At 38.2% G+C, this 22358-nt stretch overlaps 1 protein-coding gene across 3 annotated transcripts in view; it reads right to left on the bottom strand.

The window, feature by feature from the left end:
• Positions 1 to 22358, bottom strand: part of ITSN1 (intersectin 1) — a 223768-nt gene that overhangs the window by 96277 nt on the left and 105133 nt on the right. For all 3 annotated transcript variants that reach the window (XM_024758245.1, XM_024758246.1, XM_024758247.1), the window contains exons 13-16: positions 21501 to 21650; positions 21274 to 21414; positions 13051 to 13138; positions 12777 to 12916 (exon numbers count right to left, since the gene is read on the bottom strand). In XM_024758245.1, the coding sequence (XP_024614013.1) occupies positions 12777 to 12916; positions 13051 to 13138; positions 21274 to 21414; positions 21501 to 21650 (519 nt within the window). The remainder of the gene's footprint in view (positions 1 to 12776; positions 12917 to 13050; positions 13139 to 21273; positions 21415 to 21500; positions 21651 to 22358) is intronic.

Raw genomic sequence — 22358 nt, 5'->3', positions numbered from 1 at the left:
ACTGAATCAGGAAGAAATAGAAAATATGAACAGACCAATAACAAGCTCTGAAATTGAAACTGGGATTAAAAATTTCCAACAAACAAAAGCTCAGGATCAGATGGCTTCACAGGCGAATTCTATCAAACATTTAGAGAAGAGATAACACCTATCCTTCTCAAACTTTTCCAAAATATAGCAGAGGGAGGAATACTCCCAAACTCATTCTACAAGGCCACCATCACCCTGATACCAGAACCAGACAAAGATGTCACAAAAAAAGAAAACTACAGGCCAATAACACTGATGAACATAGATGCAAAAATCCTCAACAAAATACTAGCAAACAGAATCCAACAGCACGTTAAAGGATCATACACCACGATCAAATGGAGTTTATTCCAGGAATGCAAGCATTCTTCAATATATGCAAATCAATCAACGTGATACACCACATTAACAAATTGAAGGAGAGAAACCATAGGATCATCACAATAGATGCAGAGAAAGCTTTCGGCAAAATTCAACACCCATTTATGATAAAAACCCTGCAGAAAGCAGGCATAGAGGGAACTTTCCTCAACATAATAAAGGCCATATATGACAAACCCACAGGCAACATCATTCTCAATGGTGAAACACTGAAACCATTTCCGCTATCATCAGGAAGAAGACAAGGCTGCCCACTCTCACCACTATTATTCAACATAGTTTTGGAAGTTTTAGCCACAGCAACCAGAGAAGAAAAAGAATGAAAAGGAATCCAAATAGGAAAAGAAGGAGTAAAGCTGTCACTGTTTGCAGATGACATGATACTATACATAGAGAATCCTAAAGATGCTACCAGAAAACTACTAGAGCTAATCAATGAATTTGGTAAAGTAGCAGGATACAAAATTAATGCACAGAAATCTCTGGCATTCCTATACACTAATGATGAAAAATCTGAAAGTGAAATTAAGAAAACAGTCCCACTTACCAGCGCAACAAAAAGAATAAAATATCTAGGAATAAACCTACCTAAGGAACAAAAGACCTGTATGCAGAAAAATTATAAGACACTGATGAAAGAAATTAAAGATGATACAAATAGATGGACAGATATACCATGTTCTTGGATTAGAAGAAGCAACATTGTGAAAATGACTCTACTAACCAAAGCAATCTACAGATTCAATGCAATCCCTATCAAACTACCACTGGCAATTTTTACAGAACTAGAACAAAAAATTTGACTATTTTTATGGAAACACAAAAGACCCCGAATAGCCAAAGCAATCTTGAGAACAAAAAATGGAGCTGGAGTCATCAGGCTCCCTGATTTCACACTATACTACAAAGCTACAGTAATCAAGACAGTATGGTACTGGCACAAAAAAAGAAATATAGATCAATGGAACAGGATAGAAAGCCCAGAGATAAACCCATGCACATATGGTCACCTTATCTTTGATAAAGGAGGCAAAAATATATAGTAGAGAAAAGACAGCCTCTTCAATAAGTGGTGCTGGGAAAACAGGACAGCTACATGTAAAAGTATGAAATTGGAATACTCCCTGACACCATACACAAAAATAAACTCAAAATGGATTAAAGACCTAAATGTAAGGCCAGCCAGTATCTTCCAACAAACAGAAGTCCAGGACCAGATGGCTTCACAATGAATTCTATCAAACATTTAGAGAAGAGCTAACACCCATCCTTCTCAAACTCCTCCAAAAAATTGCAGCGGATGGAACACTCCCAAACTCTACCGGGCCACCATCACGCTGATACCAAAACCACACAAAGATACTAGAAGAAATGAAAATTACAGACCAATATCACTGATGAATATAGATGCAAAAATCCTCAACAATATACTGGCAGTCAGAATCCAACAACACATTAAAAGGAACATACCTATGATCAAGTGGGATTTATCCCAGGGATGCAAGGATTCTTCAACATACACAGATCAATCAATGTGATACACCATATTAACAAATTGAAGAATAAAAACCGAATGATTGGGCTTCCTGGGTGGTGCAGTGGTTGAAAGTCCACCTGCCGATGCAGGGGACATGGGTTCGTGCCCAAGTCTGGGAAGATCCCACATGCCGTGGAGCGGCTGGGCCCGTGAGCCATGGCCACTGAGCCTGCGCGTCCGGAGCCTGTGCTCCGCAATGGGAGAGGCCACAACAGTGAGAGGCCCACTTACTGCAAAAACAAAAACAAAAACAAAAACAAAACAAAACCATATGATCATCTCAACAGATGCAGAAAAGCTTCTGAGAAAATTCAACACCCATTTATTATAAAAACTCTCCAGAAAGTGGGCATAGAGGGAACCTACCTCAACGTCATAAAGGCCACATAAGACAAACCCACAGCAAACATCATTCTCAGTGGTGAAAAACTGAAAGCATTTCCTCTAAAATCAGGAACAAGACAAGGATGTCCACTTTCGCCACTATCATTCAACATAGTTTTGGAAGTCCTAGCCCCGGCAATCAGAGAAGAAAAAGAAATAAAAGGAATACAAATTGGAAAAGAAGAAGTAAAACTGTCACTGTTTGCAGATGACATGATATTATACATAGAGAATCCTAAAGATGCCACCAGAAAACTACTAGAGCTAATCAATGAATCTGGTAAAGTTGTAGGATACAAAATTAATGCACAGAAATTCCTTACATTCCTATACACTAACAATGAAAGATCAGAAAGAGAAATTAAGGAAACAATCCCATTCACAATTGCAACAAAAATAATAAAATACCTAGGAATAAACCTACCTAAGGAGGTAAAAGACCTGTACTCAGAAAACTATAAGACACTGATGAAAGAAATCAAAGATGACACAAACAGATGGAGAGATATACCATATTCTTGCATGGGAAGAATCAACACTGTGAGAATGACTTCCTCAAAGCAATCTGCAGATTCAATATGCAATCCCTATCAAGTTACCAGTGGCATTTTTTACAGAACTAGAACAAAAAAATCTTAAAATCTGTATGGAGATACAAAAGACCCCGAATAGCCAAAGCAATCTTGAGGGGAAAAAAACAGAGCTGGAGGAATCAGACTCTCTGACTTCAGACTATACTACAAAGCTACAGTAATCAAGACAATATGGTACTGGCACAAAATCAGAAATATAGATCAATGGAACAGGATAGAAAGCCCAGAGATAAACCCATGCACCTATGGTCAACTAATCTATGACAAAGGAGGCAAGGATATACAATGGAGAAAAGACAGCCTCTTTAGTAAGTGGTGCTGAGAAAACTGGACAGCTACTTATAAAAGAATGAAATCAGAACACTCCCTAACACCATACACAAAAATAAACTCAAAATGGATTAAAGACCTAAGTATATGGCTGGACACTATAAAACTCTTAGAGGAAAAAATAGGAAGGACACTCTTTGACATAAATCACAGCAAGATCTTTTAGACCCACCTCCTACAGTAATGGAAAGTAAAACAAAAATAAACAAATGGGACCTAATGAAACTTAAATGCTTTTGCACAGTAAAGGAAACTATAAACAAAACGAAAAGACAACCCTCAGCATGGGAGAAAATATTTGCAAACAAATCAATAGACTAAGGATTAATCTACAAAATATATAAAGAGTTCATGCAGCTCAATATTAAAAAAACAAACACCCCAATCAAAAAACGGGCAGAAGACCTAAATAGACATTTCTCCAAAGAAGATATACAGATAGGCAAGAGGCACATGAAAAGCTGCTCAACATCACTAATTATTAGAGAAATGCAAATCAAAACTACAATGAGGTATCACCTCACACCAGTTAGAATGGGCATCATCAGAAAATCTACAAACAAATACTGGAGAGGGTGTGGAGAAAAGGGAACCCTCTTGCACTATAGGTGGGAATGTAAATTGATACAGCCACTATGGAGAACAGTATGGAGGTTCCTTAAAAACTAAAGATAGAATTACCATATGACCCAGCAATTCCGCTACTGGGCATATACCCCAACAAAACCATAATTCAAAAAGACACATGCACCCCCATGTTCATTGCAGCACTATTTACAATAGCCAGGTCATGGAAGCAACCTAAATGCCCATCAACAGACGAATGGATAAAGAAGATGTGGTACATATATACAATGGAATATTACTCAGCCATAAAAAGGAACGAAATTGGGTCATTTGTAGAGATGTGGATGGACCTAGAGACTGTCACACAGAGTGAAGTAAGTCAGAAACAGAAAAACAAATATTGTATATTAACACATATATGTGGAATCTAGAAAAATAGTATAGATGAACTGGTGTGCAAGGCAGAAACAGACACACAGATGTACAGAACAAACATATGGACACCAAGGGGGGAAAGTGAAGGGGGTGGTGGTGGGATGAATTGGGAGAGTGGGATTGATATATATACACTAATATGTATAAAATAGATAACTAATAAGAACCTGCTGTATAAAGAAATAATAAAATAAAAGTCAAAAAAAAGAAGTATCCACCTGAACAATATGTATGGCTTTCCTTTTCATAAACATGACATTGCATAAAGGTTTGTGAAGAGAGAAAAAAAATGAGCGAGCAATGGGCTGGGGGGGGGGCGCTAAAAAAGACTAGCAGTTAATGAGAATATATTGCTAATTTGGCCATCTAACTTTTCTGAAGGATTACACTGCTTCTGGTTTTTGCCTCAGGCTATCTCTTGGAAAAGAAACACAAAACCAAACATACCTTGATTAATTACTAGAAATTCATGAACTCAACACTATAAATCAAAATAAAACTGTGGAGGACACATCTCCTATTTACAACAGTCTTGGTACTGTTAATATTAAATAGAACTCTTAGGAAATTAATTTAGTTACCAGCAACAGAAATTGCAGGTGTTTGTTTTGTCTAGACCTAATACCTACAGAAAGTTAGAAGCAGAAGTGCTTTTATTTTTTCCCCCCACACTCCACCCAGGACACTCAGCTTGAATCTTTCCTGGCTTCCACAAAAAACTTCAATAAATGGCAGAAATCTCAAAGCCTCCAGACCCTCTTGTCCCTGGGAGTCAGCTTGATAAAGGAAGAGTGCAATTGGCAGGTCCTTCTCTAAGCCTCTGTTTACTCATCTGCAAGACTTGGGAGGTAGTACTGTCCTACCTACAGCAAAGGGAAGGCGCTATGAAGAGCAAACAAGTGAATCCATATGGAAGGAAATGCCTTGTAAACTGTCCCGTTTCTATACAAATGTTAGGGGGAGAGGGGAAGTTACAGATTTTACAGATAGGCGTGCTTTTGTATAAATAAACATCACTTTACTTCTCACCCAGGGATATTGTGTAGCACACAATATCAGAATTTTTAAAAGGACTTTTGAGTCTTTAAATATAGTAACTTATCCCAATTAAGTGGTTGTGAAACAAATGGAAAGTTATTAATTAAAGAAAGCCAATCAACAAACCCAACGAAGAGAGGGGAACTCCTATCTGTGTGGAAAAATCTGAAAAATGACCATTTCAAAAGAGAAATTTTACCCATATCAAGGTAAACTGATATTCCATTATTGCAAAATTAGAAAATGTATTCATTCTTGATGCAAGAAAAATCAGAGGAGTATAAAAAAATATTGACTGGTTATTTAAATTCCGAAAAGGGGTATACTAACATTTAAAAACATGCTTAAATATTACTTCTAAATCTGTAGTCATAATTCAACCAGATAGTAAGTCCAACTCCCCACGGCACAAGGCAGCAGTGAATGTATCATAAGTGCTATAGAAGAGCCAAAGAGGGATGAATTGGGCAGCGTGTATGTGCATGTGTCTGTGAAGGGTGAGGCGATAGGCGAACAAAAAATGGGAGAACTAGAAAACCCTGTGGTTTCTGCAATAGAAATAGCTAACTAAGAATCTTTTCCGATGTCTCCCAAGAGCCTTTGCTAGACACCCATATATTCCCAGAAGGAGAAAACGGACTCCATTTTGTCCTGAAAAATCTGTTTACCCCAAATGTCTCAACTTTATTTATAAAGCAATATCCCATTGTTTTAAATACATGTCATTCTAAAGGATAAAATTGTCAAGGGGGTTGGGTTGGCTAAAGAAGAGAATTAAAAAAAAAAGAAAACATCTTTTTCAAAGACTGAGCTCTGCTTTTGTCCCTTTCCCAAATCACCTTTTGTTAAGTATTTTTGAAAACCCTCAAAAGAAAACCCCACACTATTACTAAAAACTCAACCAACCAACAAGCCTACTGGTATGGAACAGAATCTGATGTACAATGTCTGTTAACTATTTTGAGTCTTGGGAGTGTTCTAATTATTTTTCTACATTGAAGGAATCTGTGTAAAGTTTCCACAATCACAGGTACATTGAATGAGAGTTAGAGCATTTTATTACTTCTGTGCAAAAGAGGTGTTTTCAAAAGGATCATAGAGGTAAAAATAAAATTTAATCTTGAACAAACCATGAAACAGCCAAACATTAATCTACTAACATAAGAAAGCAACACTGTAATTTGAATTCACACTGATTTCTCTTGCTGTCTCTGCATCTCCTCTTTCTGGATCTTTTTCTTTCCTTCCTTGTTTCCCTTCGCATGCATTTTTTTCCTGACTTCTCATTCTGTTCTGCAGTTCCTTCTCCAGATCTTTTCTTTTCTCCCCTGGTTGCTAAACATTTTGCCTTTCACTGGCTTCAAAATGAATGAGGCTGCCATGAAAGCAAGTGTCTGAAACCAAGAGCATAAAAGCCTTAGTTAAGCCAAGAACCTTATTTACTATAACTGGCATTCTCATTTCAACAATTCTGTTCCTAGGAGCAATTTTTAGGACAGGTATCATTACAAGCAGAGTTTATATTTCTAACAGCCTCTTGTGTTCAATTTACAAAGCCTGGATTTCCCAAATATATTAAGGAATATAATTCTTAATTCTGAATTAGTCCTAAATACATTTTTCTAAGAAATAAAATACTATCCCCTTTTGGAATAGTATACTGACTATACTATCTGATGATGAAAATTTGCATATCAACCTAAATAATGACTAAGTGTTGTCTTTCAAATTTTTGCAGCCACATAGCAAATTCAATGATCTGAAATATGCTTGTTATAAAGACTACAGTACCTTATCCAGCTTGTAGTTCAGAGCTTTCATCACACACACACACACACACACACACAATTTGTCAAGAGGAAAGATTCACTCATACTCCAATGATGTATAATAACTAATCATTATTAACTTTTATAAAAAAGGATTAGCGCTTCATGGTAAATGCTGTCTTAGACACTGAGGACTCATCTGCACAGGGAAAACTGAAGCACAGAGCTGGAGATGGTTCACCATTCTTAGTTTGAGAAAGATATGCATTGCCTGAGTAGGGCATGGAGACCTTTAGAAAGAAGTCAAAGTGGATGACGCTGCCCAGGAGAACTGCCAGGCACTACAACACTGCCTCCTGCATCGCCACTGACTGGAAGAAAGAAATCCAATGTAAACGCCATTCACGTTAGGACTTGGCCAGCACACAGTGACTAGATGGGAACCAACAAGGACTCAACTTGCCAACATGAAACACAATATCTAGCCTCTTTGCCTGGATTCTCTTTATTTGGCTGACAATGGAGCCCTGAAAACTATAAGCTGTACTTTATGTTGCTGCTCTGTTATCATAGTGGTCTTTAAAGTACGGAACATTAAGCTATCAGGGCCAAGGAAAACTGTTACAGTAACTACTAACATTGCCAAAGGCAAGCAGTCAAACGCTGCTGTCTAAAAAGTCCCTACTGGTAATGGTATTTGACACTTGTTAGAGCCACAATTTTACACCTATAGCTAAGCACTGTATATAAGAAAAATAACTATCAGAATGATTCTATGTGCCTAAAAGGCAGACAGATTCTCCAAAAAATGTCGAGAGCTTTAATTTTCCTGTAAAACAAGGTAAAAAGAGAAAAGTCATAGATAAGTGATAATTTTATTTTTTTAATAAATTCATTTATTTTTATTTTTGGCTGCATTGGGTCTTCGTTGCTGCATGCGGGCTTTCTGTAGTTGCGGCGAGCGGGGGCCTCTCTTTGATGCAGTGTGCAGGCTTCTCTTGTTGCGGAGCATGGGCTCTAGGCGTGCAGGCTTCAGTAGTTGTGGCACACAGACTCAATAGCTGTGGCTCACGGGCTCTAGAGTACAGGTTCAGTAGTTGTGGCACACGGGCTTAGTTGCTCTGCGGTATGTGGGATCTTCCCAGACCAGGGGTCAAACCCATGTCCCCTGCATTGGCAGGCGGACTCCTAACCACTGCGCCACCAGGGAAGTCCCAATAATCAATAATTTTAAATTGATGTTTCTAGGCCATGAATATGAGAAGACTTTTTATTCCTTAGCCTGAGAAATATTTGCTGCATATATAACACATTTTAAAAGCAGAAAATTTGATAAACAAATTTGGTCCACTGAATTAAAGCTACTTCAAGAAGGGTTAATTCATCCTGGCAATAATTACTAACAAAATCAATTATTCCTGGTTAAATCATTGGTTAAATTTTTCATTAGATCATCAAAAATTCACTGTTCACACAAAAGGCGTAAAAATACAAAATCTATCAATTGGGAATTTGAGCACAAAAGCTTCAATATCAGAGTGCTATCATTTCCCCCCTTTTTGCTAGATCTACAAAAGCCAAGTTTATTCCCTCTGTTTCCTTTTTTAAGTAATTCTTCGCTTTGGGTGATAAATTAGAAAGACACTTATGTCTTGGGATCAATTTTGGAAAACATAAATAATGTATCTATAAGGAAGATATTTACCAAAATGCATGGAAAAATAGCCTTCTCTAAAAGGAGAAAAAGAGTCCTCAATTTCCATGAGATCAGATAGAAATGTAAAGGTCCAAGATTCTAGAGACCTTATGTTCCACAGCCCTGAATAACACGTCCCCAGAACTGAAGTATGCTTTATATTTTCAGTGGGTTGCTACCAATATGAAACAAATACCTGTTAATCTAACTGCAAAAGTAATTGTTTTCCTCTTTAATTAATGCCTTGAGTTATTTCCATCATTGGTTATCAGATATTGAATTAGGAGGCATAAGTGTAGTTCTTGTTTGAAGAAAAAAGGAGAGATTCTCAAAAGAATGAATCTCAACTAGACACCTGGTAGCTAGAACTAATCCAGACTGCATATTAAAAAAAGAATAAGGGCTTCCCTGGTGGCGCAGTGGTTGGGAGTCCGCCTGCCGATGCAGGGGACACGGGTTTGTGCCCTGGTCCGGGAAGATCCCACATGCCACGGAGCGGCTGGGCCCGTGAGCCATGGCCGCTGAGCCTGCGCGTCCGGAGCCTGTGGCCACTGAGCCTGCGCTCCGCAACGGGAGAGGCCACAACAGTGAGAGGCCCGCGTACCGCAAAAAAAAAAAAAAAGGAAAAAGCATACCTGCTCTCTAAACTCTTTCTCATTCAAGAAACTAAATATAATTATACTTCCCAATCCCAGTCTTATGCTTAAGAATCTGGGCTAAAGCAGGGTGCTATTGTTCCCATGACCTTATCCCTAAGGAACTGGACATGACCTTGAGTGTGCATCAAAAGAAGTGAATGGCTTATTGTAAGCAGTTTTGTATCAAAGGAACTATGAGAGTTGGATTTTGCTAAACGGAACCCTCATTTACGGAGCCAGCCATTGAATATAGGTTTAATGTTCCAATCAACTAATTTTAAAACTTTGCACTCCATAAGGTATTTCTCCAGTGTCACCATATTAGTTGATAATGAGTGAATTAAACTTTCTTTCTCTAGATGAACACTCTATACGAATATAAAACAAAACTAAGTCCAAATTTCTTTTCTCTACTCTCCAGGCTGGTTTCCTTTTAGGAGAGGAAGGTTTAGGATGGAGCAAATTCACACCATCAAATTCGATGTGTGGAATGACTGGGCAGTTGAACTGTTTCACTGTCAGCAAGGTAGAAGTAATTTTTGCATCATTAGTGAAGATGCTGTAGAGGCACTGCTGTATCAAGGGAGACATGGAAGAAATCCCAAAGGGTCAGAATGTGGCTTTCTTGGTCCATCACAAGAAACTACAGCTGTTAGTGAATATATGCTCTAAAGTCAGAAAAAAAAAAAAGCTTCATATTCTCCAAGGTGACTACAACAAAGAAAAATTGGCAGGAGATACTCAATGGATACTTAAATCTGCCTCTGAGTTCTCTCAATCAAATTATAAATCTTTTGATTCTTCAATGTAACTGTTTCTGCTTTGGTCTCACCAGGTTTGAGAGGAATAATAGAAATAATAACCGTCAGGTAACATAATATAGTCACTAAGTCCTCCAAACGAGTTTTAAATAACAAAACAATATAGTTACATACTGGCTTGTGATTTTTTTTTTTACTCTCCACATTGACTTAAATTTAAAGTAATAATGGAAAACTAAAATAAAAATTACAACAGAAAAGAATGTTATTTTAAAAATAAGTATATTTGGAAAAGGGGCTAGTGGAATAAAGGGCTAAAAAATTAGCCTTTGTATAAGCAACTCTCTGATACTGAAGGCAGCATTAGTCAACTAAACACAGTAACAGTGACAAACACCACATTTTAAGGGTGTTCTCTATAGCAATGACAACAGTAATCCAATAGCCGAAATACAGCCAAAATAATGTGTAAGTCATCTAGGCGTTATCAAAAATCACCCACCAGGGACACTTCCCGGGTGGTGCAGTGGATAAGACTCTGTGCTTCCCAATGCAGGGGACCTGGGTTCGATCCCTGGTCAGGGAACAAGATCCTACATGCATGCCACAACTAAGAGTTTGCATGTTGCAACTAAGGAGCCCTGGAGCCACAACTAAGGAGTCCACCTGCCAGAACTAAGACCCAGTGCAACCAAAAAAAGAAAAAAATAATCCACCAGAATACCCCTTCCCCCTTCCTTCCTTCCTCCCTCCCTTTCTCTCTCTCTCTCTCTCTCTCTCTCTCTTTCTTTCTTTCTTGCCACACTGCAGCTTGTGGGATCTTAGTTTCCCAACCAGGGATCGAACCTGGGCCCCTGGCAGTGAGAGCGCCGAGTCTTAAGCACTGGACTGCCAGGGAATTCATCAGAGTATTGTTTTCTAAAATGTGTGAACCTTGTTTTGGGTCGAACTTCTATAGAAAGGAATCTTAAGATTAAGGCAGAAATCTAGAGTACTGCCTGGGTTCAGAAGATACCTGAATACTTAACAGTTTATAATCCAAGAGACTATTAAAAAGGACTACAAGGGCTTCCCTGGTGGCGCAGTGGTTGAGAGTCTGCCTGCCAATGCAGGGGACACGGGTTCGTGCCCTGGTCCGGGAAGATCCCACATGCCGTGGAGCGGCTGGGACCATAAACCATGGCCGCTGAGCCTGCCTGTCCAGAGCCTGTGCTCCACAACGGGAGAGGCCACAACAGTGAGAGGCCCGCATACTGCTAAAAAAAAATAATAATAAATAAAAAGGACTACAAGCTTGCACTAGTGCCATATTCCTTTTGCTTGAAATAGTGACAAGTCATAAGAGAGTTAACATGTTTCTACTGTACTTATTCTAGAGAAGGAGAACTGATAGCTGTCCTTCCAATACTTACATGTGACACAATCATACGTGTACGAATATAGAAAAAAAATATAGTACATACACACATGCACACAAATACATATTCTGTGTAAGCATGAAAGCAAAAAAAAACCCCAAACACTAAGTTTACTCAAATATTTCCCCTAAGATCTCTTTCCTGGAATTGTATAATTGAGAAAAGCTTATTACTTATTACTCTGAAAAAACAGTACAAATACTTCAAACTCAAATGTCTAGACAATTTGGCCTAGAATCACAATTCAAAAGTCAACTAAAAATCTCAAATATGCTTTCTAATTTGTTTTTCTATTTCTACTAATGAAGAATAGGATTTTAACTTTTTCCTAGTGTCAAAAGCTAAATTGGTCAGAATCAAGTATAAAGGATTTTAGGTTGGAAAAAGAAAATATTTGAGAAAAACAAGTGTAAAATCCAATTTTTTATAAGGACATAACTGATTAAAAACGCCAATATCTACTTAAATCTACAGTATATGATTGTTATTGATAGGAAATGAGCTGTTTGCACTCCAAGATATTTTATTACAAGATAATAATCAAGATGATAAAGTTCTAAAGTTAAATCAAAAGCACCAAATCAGAAAAAGGCTGTGATCTAACTACTTTTACATTCCCCAAGAGCTTTGGCATTTTCCTGAGTTTTACTGTGTAAATATGACAAAACCATACACCACTTCTGCCACAAAGACAAAAGCAATTACTCCATTAAACAATAATATTTTAAAATGTGAGGTGACAAAATAAAGACTTATATTCAAGTACAATCTTGAAGGTAAGAAGTGGAAGAAAAATTCTTAGTTTTAAAAGAGACAACAGTTCCTTTTCAGTAGTCTTCAAAGAACATAAGAAAGATGAAGCTTTTGGAGCCTAGCTTTTGGAAATTCAACTTGATGTAGTTCTCTACAGATAAAAGGATGAAGATGTGTAAAAATGTAATTCAGGTAAAAGACAGATGTCATGTTGGGGCCATTCACTCAGCCCTAATTTAGAGATGCCAAATTCATTTTTATATTTTAAAGGAGAATAATTCAACTTAGATTGTTTAATGTTTATCTGTAAATGTGAAGGCTTTCATGAAGGCTGACAAACCAGCCTAATAAATTTTTCTGCCTGGGATCAAATATCAACTAATCATCTGGCCAGTTAGAGAAATTAAAAAGTAAAACATACATGTAGGCACACACAGAATAGTTACCTTCAGTTGATTATTGAAAATATCAATCTCCTGTAGTTTTGATCTAGTTTCTTTCTCCACTTCATCCAGTTGGTCTCGTAGCTGCTGCCGAGCTAGTTCTTTTGCTTCTAAGGCTCTTTTGAGTGTAAGAAGTGAATCTCCTATTTTAGAAAAACATCGCAAGATAAGAAAAACAAACTGGCAGTGAGTAAAAATGGTTTTTAACGTTCTCATTTCAATTAAGAAAATTATTGCCAGTAAAAAGGGAAAAAGTCAACTTTTATAAAACACCTACTGTGCAAACTGTTCTGCTGAACTTGTTTTAATTGGTCATTGAGTATCTGTTTTTCTGGAATAAGTCTTCCAAGCATTTGCTGAGACTCCTAGGAGAGAAAGAGAACACAACAATGAATGATGGAGAAAACCACCATGTTTCCTCATCCCTCAAAGACTCTCCTAATCTCAACCTGAATCCTCTACAGTGAAACTGTCAGGGTGGTTTCACAACTCAGCAGAGAAAATGGAAAGCAATGATCTCTCAATTGCACTGGGATCAAATGCAACTGCAGTGACCCTGCTGTTTGCAAACTGACTCAGTAGTTTAAACAGGAACTGTTCTGTCCTGAACTTTGAGCCTTAATAGGGTTGAACTGGATTACCATACACCTGAAGTTGGAAACAGAAATCAAAAAAGGACTTTTAACAATTAGAATCTTAGCTGCCATATATGTTTGTCCAACACTCAGGATAGAGGCACAATTTTAAACAGCTACACAAAAATCTTGAACCAACTATTTTTTAACTGACATAGATAAAAGCTAAACCACATTGTACAAGCCTATTTGGAGTTTTCATGGGTGACTTGACAAGCAATTGTATTTGCCTAAGTTCAGCTGAAATTATTCAATATAGTTTCTACACATTTTAGAAAAAGGACAGATTTTCCAGACTTTATTAAGGAATATTTGACTTTTATTTTTACTTTGATTTGAGAAAAAAATCTCTGTGTATTAACTTTTGGTTTGAAAAAATTAAAATGTCAATTAAAAATTTTCACTAGAGGCTAAGAACCAGTCCCTTTCTGGAACAACCACCTTTAGATATAGACTGGCTTGTGTGTAATAAATCTTTGTGTACTATATGTCTGAACAGTAGATACAGTTCAATGGAGAGGATTTGGTAGCATCTTCTCATATGAATAATCCACACAAACACATATACCCCCCATCCCCCCAAATTTGAACAAAACAATACAAAAGTCGGTCATTTTCCCAAAAAAGCATAGCCAACTAAGCTTCTCCTCTTGTTCTCCTTGCTAAATTAAGGCAAGGCCTCTTACCCAATCCCAAAGATTCTTTCCTGAACCAGGACAAACAATGAAGGATCAAGATGAAGCCTGGCTCAGATCACTCAGATTGTTTCATTTATTTAAACGTTACTTTTAAATGGACTACCTGAGTTTCAAAAATAGGTCAAACCAATATGAAGGGCTACCTGACTCATTTGCAGAGCAAGAATCTGCTAATTACTGTAAAGAAAGGAAACAGATTTCTCATGGCCTACTATGTACCTGCCTTTCTTCAAACCATGTATTATTTTTAACTTCACTACTTTTTCAGGAACCTTGATTGGTATTTTATTATCAATAACAATATACTAAGCATCAATCTTAAATAATAAAAATATGTTTGGACACAGCGCATTCAGTGAGATAATAAACAAACACATGGCCTTCACTCCTAAATTCTCAACGGAATATTTTATGAAACTTCTCATAAACAGTTAATGAAAGACACAGAAAAACAGTTACCACAGAAAAGAATACACTTTTAAAAGGTGCATGCGTTTTAAAGTATTTTCAAACAATTTCTAGCAGTGAACTCCTGATACTGTTTACATTATACGTCATATCCTAATATCTCAAATTGATTAGGACTTCAGTGATAATCAGTAAGGACACAGAAGACATGAACGACATCATGAATCAACTTGATCGACTGACATTTACAGGACACCCTACCCAACTTCAACAGAGTACACATTCTTTACAAGTGCACATGGAATATTCACCAAGACAGATCAAATGCTGGGCCATAACATAAGTCTCAATAAACTTAAAAGGGTTAAAATCATACAGAGTATGTTCACAGATCATATCATAAATAAATCAGAAATCAATAAGACAAATGGAAAAAAAATCCAAGCATTTGGAAACTAAACAGCATAATTCTAAATAATTCATCAAAGAAATGACAAAGGAAATTTTAAAAAAGGTTTTGAATTGAGTGGATTTAAAAATACAACATATTCATATGGCTATGACAATGCTTTGAAGGAATTATATAGCTTAAAATGTTATACATTATCAGAAATGAAGAAAGATCCAAACTCAGTCATTTAAGCTTCCTCCTTACGAGGCTAGAAAAAAGCAAATCAAACCCAAAATAAAGAGATCGAAGGAAATAATAAGAAGCCTAAGTCAATGAAATAGAAAACAGACACACCACAGAGAAAAAAAAAATCTATAAAACCAAAACCTTTTTTAAAAAAACCAATCAATAAACCCAATATGCTCCTAGCTAGATTGATGGAGCAAAGGAGGAAGAGGGGAAGGGAGAGGAGGAAGAGGGGAAGGGAGAGGAGGAAGAGAAGGAGAAAGGGGACGGAGAGAAGGAAGAAGGAGAGGAGGAATTGGAGTGGGAGAGAAAAGATACAAATTCCCAATATCAGGAATGAAAGAAGTAAAATCACTACAGATACTACAGACTTGCAAAGAATAATAAGAAAATATTATAAACAATTTTATACAAATAAATTTGTTAACTTAGATGAAATGTTCAAATTCACTGCAAGATACAAAATTATCAAAACAGACCAGAGAACAAATAGAAAACTGGAATAGCCTTGTGTCAATATCTATTGAATAAATTTTGCAATTAAAAGTTCTACCACAAACAAGACTCCAGACCCTGAAGGCTTCACTAGTGAATGCCACCAAAAATTTAAGGAAGAAACACAGTTAACCCTCAGTATCCATGGGGGATTGGTTCCAGGATCCTCTCAAGAGCAAAATCTGAGATTGCTCAAGTCCCTTATATTAAAATGGCATAGTGCAATCAGCCTCCCAAATCCTTTAATCTGCACATTTGGACCAACTGATCTGATACTGGAACCAGATAACTATTCCAGGAGGTGAGAGAAAGTTTTATAGAAACATACAGGATTTTTTTTTTTTTTTGCGGTACGCGGGACTCTCACTGCTGTGGCCTCTCCCGTTGCGGAGCACAGGCTCCGGACGCGCAGGCTCAGCAGCCGTGGCTCACGGGCCCAGCCGCTCCGCGGCATGTGGGATCCTCCCGGACCGGGGCATGAACCCGTGTCCCCTGCATCGGCAGGCGGACTCTCAACCACTGCGCCACCAGGGAAGCCCAACATACAGGATTTTAAGAGACAAGCTGATGGGGTTAGCTAGGAAGGCAGTGTAGTGTCAAGGTTGAGGTTGGATGTAAAGTCTTGAAGTCACATAGATCTGGATTCGAATTTGGATTCCTGTTTCCCAGCTAGAAACTGAATGCCAGAAACTGATTCTAGAATGTTCCCTTCTCGAATCTTCACTTTCTCACGTATAACACGAGAGTAATGATAGTGCCCTTACCAGATTACTGTGGGACTCTATTAAATATCCACATTAAGGTCTTAGCAGTGAGCACACTGGCACATGCCAGGCTTTGGATAAATGGTAGCTACCACTACAGTCAGTCCACCACATCTGGATTCAACCAGCCTAGGATCGAATTTCAATTCAAATATGACAATATGGAAGAACTACTGTACTATCCGTTTTACATAAAGGACTTGGTGCACCCACAGATTTTGGTATCCCCAGGCAACTTGGAACCAGTGCCCCCACAGATATCAAGGAAAGACTACCATCATATATTTTTAGAAACTAAAAGAGAAAAGAATACCCTACAGCTTAGTTTCTTATTTATTACCCTGATACCAAAGCTAGACAAGGACATTATGAGAAATCGATAAACTAATATCCTTCAAGAATTTCAATAGAGACCCCTAATAACAGCAAGTTGAATCCAGCAAAATGTTTGTTAAACAATAATACACCATGACCAAGTGCAGTTTACCCCAAGAATGGAAGGTTGGTTTAACACTCAAATATCACCATATTAACAAAATAAAGGAGAAAACAAACACATAAACATCTCAGTAAATGCAGGAAAAAAGAATATGACCCAATTCAACACCCATTCATGACAAAAACTGTCAGCAAACAAGGAAAAAAAGGGAAGTCCCTCACCCTAAAAAGGGCATCAATCAGGGCTTCTCTGGTGGCGCAGTGGTTGAGAGTCCGCCTGCTGATGCAGGGGACACGGGTTCGTGCCCCGGTCCGGGAAGATCCCACATGCCGCGGAGCGGCTGGGCCCGTGAGCCATGGCCGCTGAGCCTGCGCTTTTGGAGCCTGTGCTCCACAATGGGAGAGGCCACAACAATGAGAGGCCCGTGTACCGCAAAAAAAAAAAAGGGCATCAATCAAAAAACACCCTACAGCTAACATCATACTTCATGGTGAGAGACTGAATGCTTTGCTCCTAAGATCAAGAACAAGACTCTCACCACTTCCATTCAACATAGTACTAGAGGTTGTAATCAACGCAGTTAAGACAAAAAAAGAAATAAAAGGTGTATAGATTGGAAAAAAAAAAGTTATGGTGGCACAGTGGTGAAGACTCCATGCTCCCAATGCAGGGGGCCCGGGTTCAACCCCTGGTCAGGGAACTAGAACCCACATGCATGCCACAACTAAGAGTTCGCATGCCACAATTGAGAAGCCCGCCTGCCACAACTAAGACCTGGCGCAACCAAATGAATAAATAAATATTTAAAAAAAAAGAAAAAGAAGAAATAAAGTTATCCTTATTCACAATGTTTATGCATGTAGAAATTCTAAGGAAGCTACAATAAAGCTATTAGAACTAATAAATGAGTTAGGCAATATCACACATATAATGTCAATATATGAAAATGAATTCTGGTTCTTTATACTGGCATCAAACAACTGTAAATTGAAATTAAAATATGTAATACACAATAGCATCAAAAACCTTGAAATAATTAGGGCTAAACTTTACAAAATATGTACAAGACTTGTACACTGAAAACTACAAAACACTGCTGTAAGAAATTTGTAACAACCCAAATAAAATTAAGAGATATACTATTAAGACTCAGTATTGTTAAGATGTCAATTCTTCCCATACTGATCTATAAATTCAATGGAATTCCAATAAAAACTCTAAGAACTTTTGTAAAAACTGACATGATGATTTTAAAAGCTTCTGTGGAAATGTAAAGGACCTAAAATAGCCAAAATAATTTGAAAAAGAAAAATATTGAAGAACTCACACTACCTAATTTCAAAAATTATTATAAAACTAAAATTATCAACAGAGTGAAATACTGGTGAAAGGATAGACATAGATCAAAGGAACAGAAGAGAATCTAGAAAAGATTTTTTACAAATGTGGTTAATTGATTATCAACAAGCTACCAAGGCAATTCAATGGGGGAAAAGGACAGTGTTTTTAATAAATGTTGCTAGAACAACTGGGTGTTGGTATGGAAAAAAACGAACCTCACCCCTTACCTTACACTTAAGGTAAAAACGAACCTGAAATGGATCACAGACCTAAACATGTAATATAAAAGGGTAAAACTTCTGGAAGAAAAGATAAGAGAAAATATCTGCAACCTTGGGATAGTCAAAGATTTCTTGCATCGAACACGGAAAGTATAAACCATAAAAGAAAAAAATGAATAAATTGAACTTTCCCAAAATTAAACACGTCTGCCCTTTAAAGAACACCATTACAAAAATGAAAAGGTAAGCCACAGACTGGGCGAAAATGTTTGCAAAACATCTATCTGACAAAGGACTTCTGGGACTTCCCTGGTGGCACGGTGGTTAAGATTCCACGCCCCTAATGCAGAGGGCCCAGGTTCAATCCCTGGTCAGGGAACTAGATCCCACATGCATGCCACAACTAAGAGTTTGCATGCCACAACTAAGGAGCCGGCAAGCTGCAACTAAGGAGCCCTCCTGCCACAACTAAGGAGCACACGTGCCGCAACTAAGGAGCCAGTGAGCCACAATTAAGGAGGCTGTGAGCTGCAACTAAGGAGCCTGCCTGACACAACTAAGACCCAGCACAACCAAATAAATAAATATTTTTTAAAAAAAGGATTTCTTACGAGAATATATAAAGAACTTTGATAATATGCTAAACAACCTACTAAAAAATGAGCTAAAGATTTTTTCACAAAAGACACACAGAAGAAGATGCATACTAATACACATATGAAACAATGACCAACATCATTAGCCTTCAGGAAAATGCAAATTAAAGCCAAATGAGATATTGTTACACACCCACCAGAGATGTTAAAATTAAAAATAATGGCAATACCAAGTCTTGACAAGAATGAGGAACAACTGAAGGACTCATACACTCCTGGTGAGAATGTAAAATGGTACAACCACTTTGCAAACAATTTGATAGTTCCTGATAGAGTTAAGCACATACTTACATGACATAGTAATTCCACTCCTAAAATTTAACCAATAGAAATAAAACACATTTCCACATAAAGATGTATAAGTAAATACTCATTGCAGCTTTATTCATAAAAGTCCCAAACCAGGGACTTCCCTGGTGGCACAGTGGTTAGGAATCTGCCTGCTGGTGCAGGGGACACAGGTTTGATCCCTGGTCTGGGAAGATCCCACGTGCCGCGGAGCAACTGAGCCCTTGCACCACAACTACTGAGCCTGCGCTCTAGAGCCCACGAGCCACAACTACTGGGCCCACGAGCCACAACTACTGAGCCCGCGCGCCTAGAGCCCGTGCTCCGCAATGAGAAGCCACTGCAATGAGAAGCCCGCACACTGCAACAAAGAGTAGCCCCTGCTCACTGCAGCTAGAGAAGGCCTGCGCACAGCGATGAAGACCCAACGCAGCCAAAAATAAATTTAAAAAAAAAAACAGTCCCAAGCTGGAAAAAAACCTACATGTCCCTCAACAGGTGAGGGGATAAATAAGGAAATACTACTCAGTGATGAAAAGGAACAAACAACTGATTCACTCAACAATATGGATAAATCTCAAAAAAAGCATGCGGAGAGGAAGAAGCTGAAATAAAAGTCACAATGTTCAAGGGACTTCCCTGGTGGGGCAGTGGTTAAGAATCCACCTGCCAATGCAGGGGACACAGGTTCAAGCCCTGGTCCGGGAAGATCCCACATGCTGTGGAGCAACTAAGCCCGTGCGCCACAACTACTGAGCCTGCGCTCTACAGCCCATGAGCCACAGCTACTGAGCCCGCATGCCTAAAGCCTGTGCTCCGCAACAAGAGAAGCCACCCAACGAGAAGCCTGAGCACCGCAATGAAGAGTAGCTCCCGCTCGCCGTAACTAGAGCAAGCCCACGTGCAGCAACAAAGACCCAACGCAGCCTAAATAAATAAATAAATAAATAAATAAATAGAAAGAAAGAAAGAAAACGTCTCTGAGAACACAGAGGTTTTAAAACGACTTACAAAAAAAAAAGTCACAATGCTCAAAACTGATCATATTTCATGATGATATGCAGAACAATATCTACATGAATTCGATGCCCCCTAGCTCAACACTTGAAACCAAACCAGGTGATATTGTAACAACTTGGTGGTCAAGGTTGGATAGGTAATAAAATGAAAGCAGAACTGCTTAGAGTACTCCACTGTCTCCAACTGTTGTGTATACATACATTTCTGGAACTCCCCCTAATATACTTAACTGCACTTCTTTATTGTGCTCATCACGGTAAAGCCAAAGTCCCATGAATGGACTATAGGCCCTGTGTGATCCAGCCCCCACTTGCTCCAACCATAGTGGTCTCCTTGCTGTAACTGGCATCCCAGAGACCAGCTACAGCCTCAGGTCTGCTGCACTATTGTTTCCCTACCTATAACTTGCTCTGCCAGATATTCACATGGCTCAGCCACTCATCTCTTTCAAGTCTTTGCTCAAAAAGCATGTTCAGAGAGAGGCCTGTCCTGACCACATTACTCAAAATCACAGCTCTCCTTACTACTGGGGACTCTCTTCCCTACTCGCTCTCCAGAGCAACTTTTCATCTTCTAATAGAGTACATACTTGTTATTTTATTAGTGCTTGTCTCCCCTGCAAACAGAAGGTAAGCTCTGTGAGGGCGGGGTTCCTGTCTCTGCTGTCCACTGCTGGATCCTCAGTGCTTACCAGAGCTTGCATTGAGCTGGCATGTAGCAGTCTCGGCAAGTGTGCTGAGTTACTAGACAACCTATTTTCAGGCAAGGACCTTGTCTACTTCATCTTGGCTTCCCAGTGCCTATTAGATGCTTGATGTTTGTTGAGTGAATAAATGAATGAGATGAATCAGAGAAAGGCATGTAAGCCAAAAAGCTTTTAAGGGACATATTTTCTCACCTGTAATTGTTGCTGTAGGTGGGTGATTTCAGCAATCCTCAACTCTCTAGATTTGTTTGTGCTCTCAATTTCTTGCCTTTGGGTTGTCAATCGACATCTGATATCTTGAAGTTTTCCTTCTAGTTGATGCTTCTTATCATTCTTTAACAAATGAAAAATAATAAGAATTATTAGCATTTTAATGGTTCAGTGTAAGTAGATTCCCAAAGCATAATCAAACTACTCACTAGAGCTTCTAATTCAAATTCCAAAGTCTTTTTCTTTGCTTTCAGCACAACTATGTCCTCTTGTTCTTTGTTTCTTTGATTTAATAGTTCTTGTCTTCGATTCCGTTCCCATTCAAGCTGTCGTTGCCTTTCAAGCTCCCGTTTTGCAGCCTATGACATACACAGACGATTTATCAATTGTTCAGTTCTTATACTCTTCAAGGTCTCTTAGTAAGCATTACATCTAGTAAGTCTTTTCTTTTAGGGGTGAAATATTATTAAACATTACAAGAAATTTTTATTTTAAAATAGCAGAAAAATTTTATACAAATATAATATTCCTTCTATGGGAAAACAGAGAATATTGAGAAAGGCTATTATGTTTACATGAGCTGAGAACAGACTGGATTGTTTCACCACTGACATTCAATTCTTTACGCTAAGGATGCTTGGTGTGCTAAAATAAGCTGCTCTTCCTTATTTACGGACTCATAAAAAACAAGGAAAATTAATCTAGTAAAATCAAGCCAAAAACCCCAGAACAAAAAACAAACAAAAAAAGCTTTCTTCCATCAAACAAGTAATTATTATTTCTTCTGTCACATGAGAGATTATTATTTGTCTCAAGCTTTAGAAGTCTGTAACCCCCATCTCCCTAATCATTCATTTCCTTTTTAGCACAGAAGGTTCTGTAATTTCTCTGGCAACGTCAGCTCTCTTCAACACTGACTCTGATGGCTGCTAGGCAGAGTAACTGTGGGAGCACCTGGCACTCTTTATCGTATTGTAATTGCTTCTTACATACCTGTGCTCCAACTACACTGTAAGGGCCTGGAGGACAGGTGGAGTTCCTCTTTATCACCATATCTCCAGGGACTA

Source organism: Neophocaena asiaeorientalis, unplaced genomic scaffold, assembly GCF_003031525.2.
Source record: "Neophocaena asiaeorientalis asiaeorientalis breed wild unplaced genomic scaffold, Neophocaena_asiaeorientalis_V1.1 scaffold45, whole genome shotgun sequence".
NCBI classification, from domain to species: Eukaryota; Metazoa; Chordata; class Mammalia; order Artiodactyla; family Phocoenidae; genus Neophocaena; species Neophocaena asiaeorientalis.
This window is presented reverse-complemented; position numbering and strand designations above follow the sequence as displayed.